Source organism: Emydura macquarii, unplaced genomic scaffold (genome assembly GCF_026122565.2).
Source record: "Emydura macquarii macquarii isolate MOO-44397 ecotype Brisbane River unplaced genomic scaffold, CSIRO-AGI_Emac_v2 contig_2768, whole genome shotgun sequence".
Taxonomy (NCBI): Eukaryota; Metazoa; Chordata; order Testudines; family Chelidae; genus Emydura; species Emydura macquarii.
In genome coordinates, this window is record NW_027132905.1 from 34304695 (window position 1) to 34317684 (window position 12990).

The 12990-nt window shown below is 50.2% G+C and overlaps 1 protein-coding gene across 5 annotated transcripts in view; it reads left to right on the forward strand.

The window, feature by feature from the left end:
* HP1BP3 (heterochromatin protein 1 binding protein 3) overlaps window positions 1-12990 on the forward strand; it is a 63501-nt gene that overhangs the window by 16995 nt on the left and 33516 nt on the right. For all 5 annotated transcript variants that reach the window (XM_067566997.1, XM_067566995.1, XM_067566993.1 and 2 more), the window contains 2 exons: window positions 6968-7111; window positions 7464-7544. In XM_067566997.1, the coding sequence (XP_067423098.1) occupies window positions 6968-7111; window positions 7464-7544 (225 nt within the window). The remainder of the gene's footprint in view (window positions 1-6967; window positions 7112-7463; window positions 7545-12990) is intronic.

Genomic DNA, 12990 nt, shown 5'->3' on the forward strand with positions numbered 1-12990 from the left:
GTACTGAAGAAGAAGCAGCGTGCGGAATGAGGACGTTCCCCGATGCTGTTGGTACAAGTGGGGTCGAGTACCGAGATGCATCAAGCTTGGCCCATAGAGACCCTTTCTCTGGTGCCTACATCTCCGGTTAGGGAGCCTCCCCTGACTCTAGGGAGTGGGGGAGAGCCCCTCTGCCGACACCGTCAACACCGGAGTCTTTTCAGGTGGCAAGAGCCTTGTTTGCCTTGCCCATGCCGCCTCCGCCCCACCCTCCGCCAAAGGAGAAGGGGCTGGTGATGCAGGGGAAACCTGTATTGGGTCCCCCTAAATGGCAAAGGAGATCCCTGGTACGGGAAGGAGGATCTCCTGCAAGACGGTCACCTAGGGTAGAGCACAGACGCTCTCCTAGCAGTCGCTCCAGGTCGGTGTCATCAAGCCGGCCTGCTCCGACACGGAATGTAGAGTCTCCCTCCCGGCACTGATGTCAATCCCCAGCACCGAAGGCAACTCAAGCTGGGAGACCGCACCGATCAAGGTCCGCCCAGCGACGCTCAGACAGCTCCCATTTCTGCTCCCAGGTACCAAGGATTTCGCCCACGTGGAGGCGGCGCTGAACCTGGTCATCGGAGTCTGGCTTGGTACCACTCCAAACTCGGTCACTGAAGGTTTCTATGGAGCTGCAGGGGAAGCAGCGCTGGAAATCGTCTGTGCTGAGGCAACGCTCCGGTACTTCCAGCTCTTCAGAGCACAACCCCCCCTCGTCGGCATTGTTTGTGGTGACGGAGGCATTCCTTGTCCTCCAGGTCGGAGGCGTCGAGGGGGTGTTCACTGGTAAGGGGAAGAGTCAGTGACCCAGGACACTGCACCCCTCTGACACGGTACCGCAGAGCCAGGGCTTCAGACTCTGATGCTGCTTCAGGGTCTTCCGGGTGGGTAGTCGCTGGGCAAGCTGACGTTCCCATAAGGTGCCAGATCCCTCGGGGCAGTTAGTCCCCAGATAGCTCCAAAGACAGTGGCCACCCCAATAGCTTTATTGGGCCCCATAGGGCCTCCAGGTAGGACCGGGACCCCAATCAGTTAAATCTTCGGGGATGCAGTCTGTGCCTCCGGTACTGGAGAAGGCCCACTGGCATCACTCCTCGGACGAGGAGTCAGACCTGCATGAGGGAACCTCAGCGGTTTTGCCAGGAGGGGGCACACCCACAGGCTGCACACCTGCAATCCTCCTCCTCAACTGACGAGGCAGTCTTCCAGGATTGCCCTGCGCCACTGGATGACTTCAGGGCGCACCAGGAGCTGCTCAAGAGAGTTGCCTCCAACTTGGGGCTGGAGGTGGAGAGCCTCTTTAATGTGCTGGAGGAGGCTGCCCCAGGTTAAGTGGCCCTCCCAGTACACGAAGGGGTCCTTAAAATCCTGAGGGCGCTGTGGCAAACCCCTTTCTCGGTTACCCCAACGTTAAAGGTGGCTGAGAAGAAGTGTTACGTCCCGGCCAAGGGATTTGAGTATTTGTTTACTCATCCCGCCCCTGGGACTATGGTGGTTGATGCTGCAAACCAGTGGGATAGGCAGGGTCAGCCAGGGTTGACTCCCAAGAACAAAGATAACAAGAAGCTGGACTTGGGGGGAAAATGTATTCAATGGCAAGCCTTCAGTTTAGGATTGCCAACCAGCAGGCTCTCCAGGGCAGGTATAATTTCAACCTGTGGGACTCTCTCAGGCATTTTGCTGAGGCCCTGCCCCAGGACCAGGCCATGGATTTTAATGCTACCGCGGTACCTCCTCCACGATAGGTAGAGCAGTGCTCCAGGAGTCCTCTGATGTGGCTGACTCAGCAGGCAGGGCTATAGTCTCCGCCATTTGTATGCAAAGGTGTTTGTGGCTGCAATCCTCGGTGCTGTCCCAGGAGGTGCAGCAGTCCATCCAGGACCTTCCCTTTAATGGGTCGGCCTTGTTTTCGGACCAGACTGATGTGAAGTTGCACGGTCTGAAGGACACCAGGGCCACGCTTTGCTCCCTGGGCCTTTACACACCTCAGTCTTCGTGACTGACACCTAGTCCCCAGGAGCAGCAGCAACCAAGGTTTCAGCCCAGGCCTTTCTGGTCCTCTAGGCAACGAGACAGAAATAGGGGGTCTAGAAGAAGGAATCAGCCCCCTAGGTCATCTTCAGCCCCTCAGCAAGGGCCCCTCCGAGGAGGTCGGGCAACCAAAGGAGACCTTTTTGATGGTGCAGCTGTGGGTGGCACCCTGACTGTTCTCCTGGATCCATCCTGCCCCTTTCTAAACAGGCTATGGCCCTTCTACCCTGAGTGGGCCAAAATCACTTTGGACCGTTGGGTCCTTGGGATAGTTTCGGGGGGCTATGCCCTGCAATTTACATCTACCCCACCCCCAACACCCTTCCACCTCCATCCCTCTTCAGGGACTCCTCTCACGAGCAAGTCCTTGTATAGGGCAGAAGGGAAAAGGGCTCTATTCGAGGTACTTCCTCATCCCCGGGGGAGGTGGGGTCCTAAGGCCCTCTTTAGACCTGTGTCATCTAAACAAATATATCAGAAGACTCAAATTTCACATGGTCTCCCTAGATTCCATAATCCCTTCCCTGGATCCAAGGGACTGGTATGCCGCCCTTGATCTCAAGGACGCATACTTTCATATATTTATCCTCACCAGCCACAGGCGCTTCCTTTGCTTCATGGTGGCTGGCTCCCACTACCAGTTCATAGCCTTGCCTTTTGGCATATCTTCAGCTCCGAGGGTGTTCACCAAGTGCATGGTGGTAGTGGCAGCCCAACTCAGACGAAAAGGTGTGGAAATTTTTCCCTACCTGGACAATTGGCTGATCAGAGGCAGGTCCACGTCCCAAGTGCAGAACAGCGTGACCCTCACTTGCTCCATGTGCCTCACACTGGGGCTACTCATAAATTAACAGAAATCTACCTTAACCCCAGTGCAACGCATACCATTCATTGGGGCTACCCTGGACACTTCCCAGACCAGAACATTCCTGCCCCAGCCACGCTTCGAGGCGATAGTCTTCATCTCCCAGCTGCACTGATGCCCCATGACAATAGCCAGGTACTGCCTGCAGCTGGTAAGCCACATGGTAGCCTGCACTTATGTGATGAGACTTGCTTGTCTGAGACTCAGACTGCTTCAGGCATGGCTAGCCTCAGTATATGTCTCGCGCAGACACCCACTGGACCGGGTGGTCACAGTTTTCCCCCGCCCCTCCTAGCCTCTGTAGACTGGTGGAGTACTTCCTGGGCACTGGTAAAGGGAGTTCCCTTCGAGGAACTTGTCCCATTGGTTACCCTAATTTCCGACACTTCAGGCATAGGATGTAAGGCCCGCATCAGCGCCAACCTAGGCACTCGGGATCTGGTCGAGGGAGGGGAGGCATCTGCACATCAATGTGAAGGAGCTGAGGGCCATTCGTCTAGCATGCAAGGTGTTCCTCCGATTCCTGACAGGCACGGTGGTGCAGGTGCTGACAGACAATACTGCATCCATGTTTTACATAAACAGCCAGGGGGGAGCATGCTCCTCAGCCCTCTGCAAGGAAGCTATCCATCTGTGGGACTTCGGCATGAGACAGAATCTCCACTTGACGGCCTCTCACCTTCCGAGAGTGAGGAATGATGAGGCGGATTGCCTCAGCAAGTCGTTTCTACCCCGCCACGACTGGTCACTACACCCCGAGGTGGCGTCTGTGATCTTCCGGAAGTGGGGTGTTCCCCAAGTGGACCTGTTCACATCAGCCTGCAACAGGAAGTGTCCACGGTTCTTATCTTTCCAGGGTCGAGAGACCAGGTTGATTTATGACGCGTTCCTCATGGACTGGACGGGGAACCTCATGTACGAGTTCCTGCCCATTCTGCTCCTGCTCAGGATCCTGCTGAAAATAGAGGGACAGAGTGGACGTTATACTGATTGCTCCAGCCTGGCCGAGACGGCACTGATTCAGCATGTTGCTGGACCTTTCGACTGCCCCACCCCTGGAGCTCGCAGGATGGCACGACCTTCTGTCCCAGGACCATGGTCGCCTGTTGCACCCAGACCTGGACTCCCTGCACCTCACGGCCTGGAGGCTCTGTGGCTGATGAAGGGCAAGAGAGCCTGCTTAGTGCACGTCCAGCAAGTCCTGCTTCGCAGCAGGACGCCTTTTACACAAGTCGTTTATCGGGTTAAGTGGAGACAGTTTACCTGTTGGGCAGAGTCCCGGGGTATCCCGCCCAGCCTCTCGCCTATACAGTAACTGGAGTAACTGCTCCAGCTAAACCTCCAGGGTCTGGTTCTGGCCTCGCTGAAGGTTCATCTGGCGGCCCTTTCGGCCTTCCATCAGCTGCTAGAGGGGAGATCACTGTTCTCCCATCCCATGTTGGTCAGGTTCCTCAAGGGGGTGGAGAGGCTTTATCCGCAGGTCCGTGACCTGGTGCCTCCCTGGGATCTCAACCTGGTTCTCTCGAGACTCACAGGGCCTCCCTTCAAACACATGGCTTCATGCCCTCTGTTCCTGCTTTCATGGAAAGTAGCCTTCCTGGTGGCCATTACTTCAGCTAGGAGGGTCTCAGAGATTCGGGCCCTGACCTCGGAGCCCCCTTATATGGTGTTCTGTAAAGACGAGGTTCAGTTGAGACCATATCCGGCCTTTCTGCCCAAGGTGGTTTCCCAATTTCATTATAATCAGGATCTTTTTCTCCCCGTGTTTTTTTCCCCCAAATCTCACGGTTTGGAGGAGGAGAGGAGGTGGCATTCACTGGACGTGAGACAGGCCCTGGCCTTCTACATCGAGCGCACAAAGCTGTTCCGGAAATCGACGCAGCTCTTTGTCGCAGTGACCGACCGGATGAAAGGCTCACCTGTCTCCACCCAGCGCATCTCCTCGTGGATTATGTCATGCATCAAGTTCTGCTACGAACAGGCCAGGGTGCCGCTCCCGGGAACCATCACAGCGCCCTCAACCAGAGCTCAAGCCTCATCTGGAGCCTTCCTGGAGAGTGTACCCGTGCAGGACATCTGCAGAGCCACCACCTGGTTGTCGGTGCATACCTTCACGTCCCACTACGCCATCGTCTGGCAGATGAGAGAGGACGCGGGATTTGGCAGAGCAGTGCTGAGGGCAGCTCACCGGGAACTCCGACCCACCTCCAAAGGTATTGCTTGTTAGTCACCTATGGTGGAATGGACATGAGCAAGCACTCGAAGAAAACAAGGTTACTTACCAGTAACTGCTGTTCTTAAAAATGTGTTGCTCATGTCCATTTCACAACCCACCCCCCGTTCCTGCTGCCAGAGTTGGCAGAAGGAAGGGACTGAGGGGGGGCGTAGGGCTGGCAGTACCTCATATACGGCGGCATGTGCGTGGGACTCCAGGGGGCGCCGTGGCCAGCCCTACGGGATCTGCTAAGGGGGAAAAAGTTCCAGGTAACCGTGCACGGAGGTGTGCACATAGCTATAGTAGAACGGACATGAGCAACACATCTCAAAGAACAGCAGTTACTGGTAGGTAACCTTGTTTTTCTGCTTAACTCGTTAGAAACTGTTGTATTGACTGGTTGGTTAACTGATGCCAACAGTCAATGTGCTGTGCTTCTGCTTCTAGCTCTGTTTTACCTGACTTACTTTGATTTGGCACAGCAATTTGCTACGTCTTTTTCAAAGCTTAATCTTGGCTCAAAATGGATTGAAAATACCGTATTTCCCCATGTATAAGACGCACCTTTTTTCGAAAAATTTGGGGTCTAAAAACTGGGTGCATCTTACACAGTGGTACTTACCGGTGATGTACCGTAATACATTTATTTTCAAATTTCAGGCCCCAAAATTAAGGTGCGTCTTATACATGGGAGCATCTTATACATGGGGAAATACGGTACTGAAAACTAAGTAAAAAAAAATGTCAGTGGTCTTAAGTCTGTTGCATCCCCACTTCTAGCTGTGGCCCGAAATCCTTTTTGTAGCAGTTAACGCTGCCACCTTCCCATTAGAACTCACTCAATGCACACTCCCTTCACAGGGGGTCTGGGCTCCACCAGCCTTGGTTGCAAAAGACTCTACCTCTCCAGCCACTGCAGTCTACAGCAGTTCGTCCAAATCCATTGGAGGAAGAGAGAAGAAATGCTCTAAACTCTAGGTTGCTCTAAACCCTAGATTGCTGGCTGTTGTTTAGAAGAGGCAGGTAACGGTGTAGGTTCTAAGGCTCATAACCGTGCTCTGTGTGGGTTAAATTCATCCCGTATTACATGACTGTACATGTGGGCAATCTTCCTAAATCTATCTAGAACTGCAAATTGACTTTATACCTAGAGTTTCATCAAGTTAAACACTTGGAACTACCAATTAATTGATTTAAAATAAGATTATTTTTTTAGGTAATTGATTTAGGGCTACAAGGGTTACAAATGGGCTACAAAACTAGCAGAATTGTAGTAATGTTATGATCTCAAGTGATCTTACACTTAACAAGGAGACTTTACAGTAACACTTGGCATCCTAAACATGAATCTCTGAAAGAAACAACTTTCTTATGAATTTGTAGCTTAGTCTTTATTTTTAGCCTGCTAGCATTGCTTTCAAAATTCATGGCAAAAAATTTGGAATGGAAATTTGGCAATTACTTCAGTAACCAATGATTAACCCAATCTGACATTGGTGGAACATATTAACAGTTGTTGCTTTGCTGTAATGGGTGACTAGCTCTGTTACAACAGAAATTGCTACTCTGTAACACAGTACAGGACAAATGAGCTGTCCACATGTTTACCATATTACTTTCATGTTGTCTGCTGTTCAGTCAGTCTGAAGGGTAGAAAGGTGTGCTGTAATTAGATATATTAATGTTCTTCTCTGCTTCTGAAACCATTATGGGACCAAGGCCAGCCCTGGCATGTTAGGCCACTGTCCTGTCATATATGCAACAGTTTATCTTTACCACTGGAGAGGTAGTTCTGTTGTGTGTGGTTTATTAACGTGTTGATTCTGTTTCAGGCATGCTTTCAAAAGAGTGGTGCATCTGTGGTTGCCATACGTAAATACATTATCCACAAGTACCCTTCCCTGGAGCTTGAAAGGAGAGGCTATCTTCTAAAGCAAGCACTGAAAAGGGAGCTGGAGAGGGGAGTCATCAGACAGGTAGGAGCCACCTTGAGCAGCATTGCAGATGTGAGTGAAAACTCCCACATCAACCCAGTAGTCATGTCATTTGGGAGACCTTGTTCTCTCTCATGAACCTTTCTCAGCTTCTTTGATCATTAATAGGATGTCAGAGTTTTTCTAGGAACCACATACTTTGTAAGTCTGTAGAAGATACAGTTGTTTGTATCTTGATGGTGAACTGTGGCTTATGGCATTGCAACAGTTCATATCTTCCACTGCCTCACCTTTGCATCAGCATGTCTCATTTACAGTCTCTCTCGACTGGCCATTATTGGAAGTTAATTTATTGCTTACTGGGGACTGAAATGGAAATTCTTCTTTTAAATAGGTGAAAGGGAAGGGAGCCTCTGGGAGTTTTGTGGTGGTCTCTAATGCAGGGAAAACCGTTCCGAAATCCAGAGACAGAAAGGTAAGATGGATCATTTTTAATAATAAATATTGTCTCAAAGGCCTTTGAGTTGCCAGCAAAATACAGCTACAACATATTGTACCCAAAACCAAACACCCAACAACTGCTTCCTCCTCCCGCAAAATATAATCAGTAAAAAAGTTGCATTAAAGGACATAACCTGTGAGAAATCATTTAGTTGGTCTGTCTAGTTCTTAATGAGACATGATGGGTGACATAATATCTCTTATTGGGCCAACTTCTGTTGGTGGAAGGTACACGCTTTCAAACTTCACAAAGCTGCTGTTCAGCTCTGGAAAAAGTAATCCATGTCACAGCTAAATACAAAGTAGGACAGATTGTAATGCATAAGGGGTTAACACATTGCAGGCAACAACTTAAAATGAATTGGAGCAATAGTACCCATACAGTCATAGGAAAAAAGGGTTAGTAGGTTACAAATTGTTGTAATAAGCCGTAAAACCAGAGACTTTGAGTCCATACCTCTGCTATACACTAAAAATCATGAAGTTATGTTCCCAGACCCTTCTTTTGAAGGTGGTGGTGTGCAGGTTTCCTTTGGGGCCAGATTGCTTTGTGAAAAGTGTTCACCCAAAGATGAGTATTTTTTTCTTTTATCATTTTTCTGACGTTCATTTGAGAGCGTAGTGGTTGTCTCATTTCACCAATGGAGCTCTTGTAGGGGCATTTGACACATTGGATGAGAGGCATCACATGTTGTGACAGGCATGTGTAGGACATGTGGATCTTGAAGGTGTGTTGGGGTTAGGAGGGGGTATTGATGATCATAACAGTAGAGATGTCTGCGGGTTCTTCTTCCAGGAGTGTCCCTGTGGGTGCTCCACTTTAGGTGTCCATGCACCTTGTACCTGTAATCGGAGATTTATGGTAGCAGTGCAAGGTTGGGTCGCACATGTGCTGTCGCTGTCTTGCGCCGCCTCAGGTCCCTTAATTCCTTCTCTATCACCTTTGGCTTAACTCGGAGCACTTAGCAGTGCCTCTTATCTCCACTTAGTATAAGATAGTTAGCTATTCCTACCCTTTCTGTTCACCTTTAATTTTTTTGTTTAAATTTTTTTTTTAAATTCTCATTAGAAAAATAAGTTTGTTTTGCCACAAAAATTCCTACTAAAAAGCCCTTGCCCAAAAAAGAGACTAAAAAGCAGGCTCAAACTTCACTGCCAAGGAAGTCCTCTAAGAAAAAGCGCTTCTCAGCCCCTGAGACCACATCGGCACCGAGTGCATAGGACTCAGACACCAGGACCATCTGGTACCGCCGATACCCAGAGAGCAAAAGACCCTAAGTTGGCAAGCTCTGATAAAGGCTCAAAAAGCAAAGTAAACCCCTCAGCCTCTGTACCCACGGAGCTGAAGAGACACACTCCGCGCCAAGCAGCTCAACGTCGCTGCAGTCAGTGGTGCCACCTATGGTGCCTAGCACAAGACTCTTGGCACCGGTGATGACGACTCACACGTTGGCATCGCTAGTTATGCCGACATCAGTACCATGCCTTCCGGTATCACAGCAATTCCTGAGACATAAAGACCTACTGGTCTCATCCACCTCAGTATCCCTGCTCTTCAATACCAACGTTATTCCAACCCGCTCAGTACCAAACTGCCTAACCACTCCACCCAGGTCTGTGTGCCTGCTTTCTCTTCTCTCCCCTCTTACCCCCTCCCCCCCCCCGTGACAACGCAGAAGAAGATGAAGGGCAATTACATTCACTCTGTCATTCTTCACACCTGCACACTCACCCAGACAAGGACCATCCCACCTGTCAGGCTACCACTCAAGCTGAGAAGCACCCAACTGGCATGGGCACTCTTGGTTGCTGCCTCCCATGTCATTCCCATCACAATGGCCCCACTGGGACCCATGGCTTGTATACAGAGAACAATATTGCAAGCCCTCCAGCCCACCAAGATTGAGAGCGCCATGATCTCCACCATCACCAATATCAGGACACTCAGAACCCCAAGAGGAGGCGACTCCGCAGACTAGGAAGCTTCTGATCAGGTAGCCTTACCACCAGCAAACCTATCCTCCTCATTGCTGGATGAAACAAAAATTGCCTCCCACTCTCCCCACTCACCATCGGGGATGATTTCAAACAATTTCGGGAACTCTTCAAAAGGGTAGCAGTGTCCCCAGACAAATCTTTGGAAGAAGTACCTGAGTCTGTGTAAATTGCTGAACATATGCAAAACTTCTACCTCAGCAGAGATAGTACTGCCAGTTAATGATGCTACCATGAAGCCTGACAAAACCATCTGGCAGACACCAACAACAGCACTGTCATCATGCAAGAAGTTGGATTAAAAAAAATACTACATCCCACATAAGGAAATGGAATTCTTGTTTATGCATCCCACAGAAAACTCTTTAGTGGTGGATGCAGTACACGAGAGGGGAAAGCAACACCATAACAGGACAAACCCATATGACACAGCCTGGAAGAGGCTGTGACATTACAATTTCGGGTAGCAAATTATGAAGCCCTTTTATCAAAATATATACATACAGTTTTTTCTAACATGTCAGAATTTGATAGCTTGCCAGATGACAACGAAGAACAATTCAAGGCCAACATCACTGAAGGTCAGGACAGCACTGCAGGCCTCACTCGACGCTGCAGATACAGCGGCATGCTCTATTGCTACATCAGTAATTGTGCACAGTGCATCATGGCTCTATCTGTCAGGGTTCTCCAGTGAGTTCAGTCAAGGACCTGCTCTTTGAAGGCCCAAAACTATTTTCAGCCAACTGACTGGTCCCTTCATACTCTGAAGTATTCAAGGGCAATATTAAAGTTGTTGGGCATCTATACACTTGCAAATAAGAAACAGGGTAGGTATTATACACAGATTCCAGCCACCTTATGCACAGCCATACAGGCAGTGCCACCGACGTTGTAAACAGAGACAAACCAGACAATGATAAACCCCAGACCAACCTTCAGTGTCTCAAGACAACAATTGGAAGGTGTGGTCGAGAGCACAACACCCCCAAAGATCATAGAATCATAGAATATTAGAGTTGGAAGGAACCTCGGGAGGTCATCTAGTCTAACCCCCTGCTCAAAGCAGGACTAACTTCAGCTAGATCATCCCAGCCAGGGCTTTGTCAAGCCTCAGCTTAAAAACCTCTAAAGATGGAGATTCCACCACCTCTCTAGGTAACCCATTCCAGTGCTTCACCACCCTCCTAGTGGAAAAACTTTTTCCTAATGTCCAACCTAGACCTCCCGCCCTGCAACTTGAGACTGTTGCTCCTTGTTCTGTCATCTGCCACCACCGAGAACAGCCTAGCCCCATCCTCCCTGGAACCCCCTTTCAAATAAAGGCCGCTATCAAATCCCCCCCTCATTCTTCTCTTTTGCAGACTAAACAAGCCCAGTTCCCTCAGCCTCTCCTCATAAGTCCTGTGCTCCAGCCCCCTAATCATTTTGTTGCCCTCCGCTGGACTCTCTTCAACTTGTCCACATCCTTTTTGTAGTGGGGGCCCAAAACTGGACACAATATTCTAAATGCGGCCTCACCAATGCGGAATAGAGGGGAATAATCACTTCCCGTGACCTGCTGGCAATGCCCCTCCTAATGCAGCCCAATATGCCATTAGCCTTTTTGACAACCAGGGCACACTGCTGACTCATATCCAGCTTATTATCCACTGTTACCCCCAGATGCTAACTCTGGAAACACAGATCAGCTCCCAAACATTTGGAGATCAGTTGTCACCTTTTTACTGCGTCTGACAGACCATCACAGCAGGCAAATGGGTATTGGAAATCATCGAGACTGGTTACTCCATCTCTTATCTCCATCCCGTCTATCCAGTCTCCCTTCCTGTGCCTCTTCAGGGACCACTCTCATAAATATCCACTGCAACAGGAAGTAAACCATGTTATACATTCTAGATACGGTAGAACCAGTGCCAACACAGTACGGAGGGAAAGAGTTTTATTCTTCTTTGAGCGCTTGCTCATGTCGATTCCAATTAGGTGTGTGCATTGTTGCCGAAAGGTTTTTCTCCTACCAGCTCCCATCGGGTCAGAGCAGGCGCCCCCTGGAGTGGCGCTTCTGTGGCATTGAACATAGGTCCCTGCTGACCTGCTGCCTCCTTAGTTCCTTCTTACCACCCGTGACGGTCATTGGAGCTTCTTGCCTGGTTCTCCAGCAAGCTTTCTAGCAAAAAAAAAAAAAAAAAAAGATATATATATATACACACACACACACACAAAATAGTTTAGTTGTACGTAAGTTTATTTGGGGGTACCCTCTCCCCAATCCCCATCCAGGGACTGGGGCATGTCTTGGTCTCAAGGCTTCAAACCATGTGAGACCTGCCGCATGCCCATGCCCAGAGGAGACCTGCATGAATCCTGCCTAAAGTGCCTGGGAGAAGCACACCAAACGGATAGGTGCAAAATCTGCAGGGACTTTCAGCCGAGGACAAAGGACAGGAGTGTTAGACTTAAACATCTCCTTATGGAGGTAGCGCTCTGTCCTCAGCTGAGTTCTGACCCAGCACATCAGTGCGCAGTCTGCCGGCCTTGTTAAAAGAGGCTCCGGCACTGAAAAGGGACTTGGCATCCAGAAAACACTGGCACCGACGTTCCTTGGCACTGAAGACATGGCATCACTTTCACTCACCGGTGCCGTGGAAGAAGTCAGAGGGGATGTTTGCTGACAGGGAGGACTGCAGGCTAGGGAGAGACCTGGGTGCATCCCATGCTGGGACACCTGGAACCCTCTCTACCAGGACCAGCACCGTTGACTTTGGCACCGTAAGGGAATCCATTGAGTCCGGCGCCATTGGACTCACTTGACAGGGAGAGCCACGTGGAGGAGTTACTCTTCTTCCGCCCAGGCACTTTTGAGGTGACATGGGAATTAATAGCCATGATGGCTCAGTTTCCCTTCTAGTGGGGAACGAGCAGGAAGTAAATCCTCAAACATCACATCCCATCGTGGTACCGTCCAGAGGCAAACCTGCTATGGTTTGGTACCGATCACCCTGGCCTCGCCACCATGCTCTGGACCAACTTCGCTCAGCCCCGCCGTAATATCCGTGGTCTGAGTCCCAATCATCTGGCTCAGAAGTGGAGTCTTGTGTCCACACACAGCCAGGACCAGTCACAAAGATGCGACCAGTGACAGGCAAGGACAGAACTCCTTTATGAGACCATTGGCAGCCCCACTGGCAGGTGCCTTCCCAGTGGCCCTTTTGGACCCCCTGCGCTTATCAGGCCCAGGGCCTTATCTAGGAGGTCATGCTTCATCACCTCACACGCATAGAGCTTGAGGCCATCAGTACTGCAACCATCTCTCCATGGTGCTGAGGAGGAAAGGGCAAATACCAGGATGGACCACGGTACTGAGGAAACTCATGGCACCGTGAGGGATGCTGCAGAGGAACAGCAGCACTCTGTGGAGTGGGAGG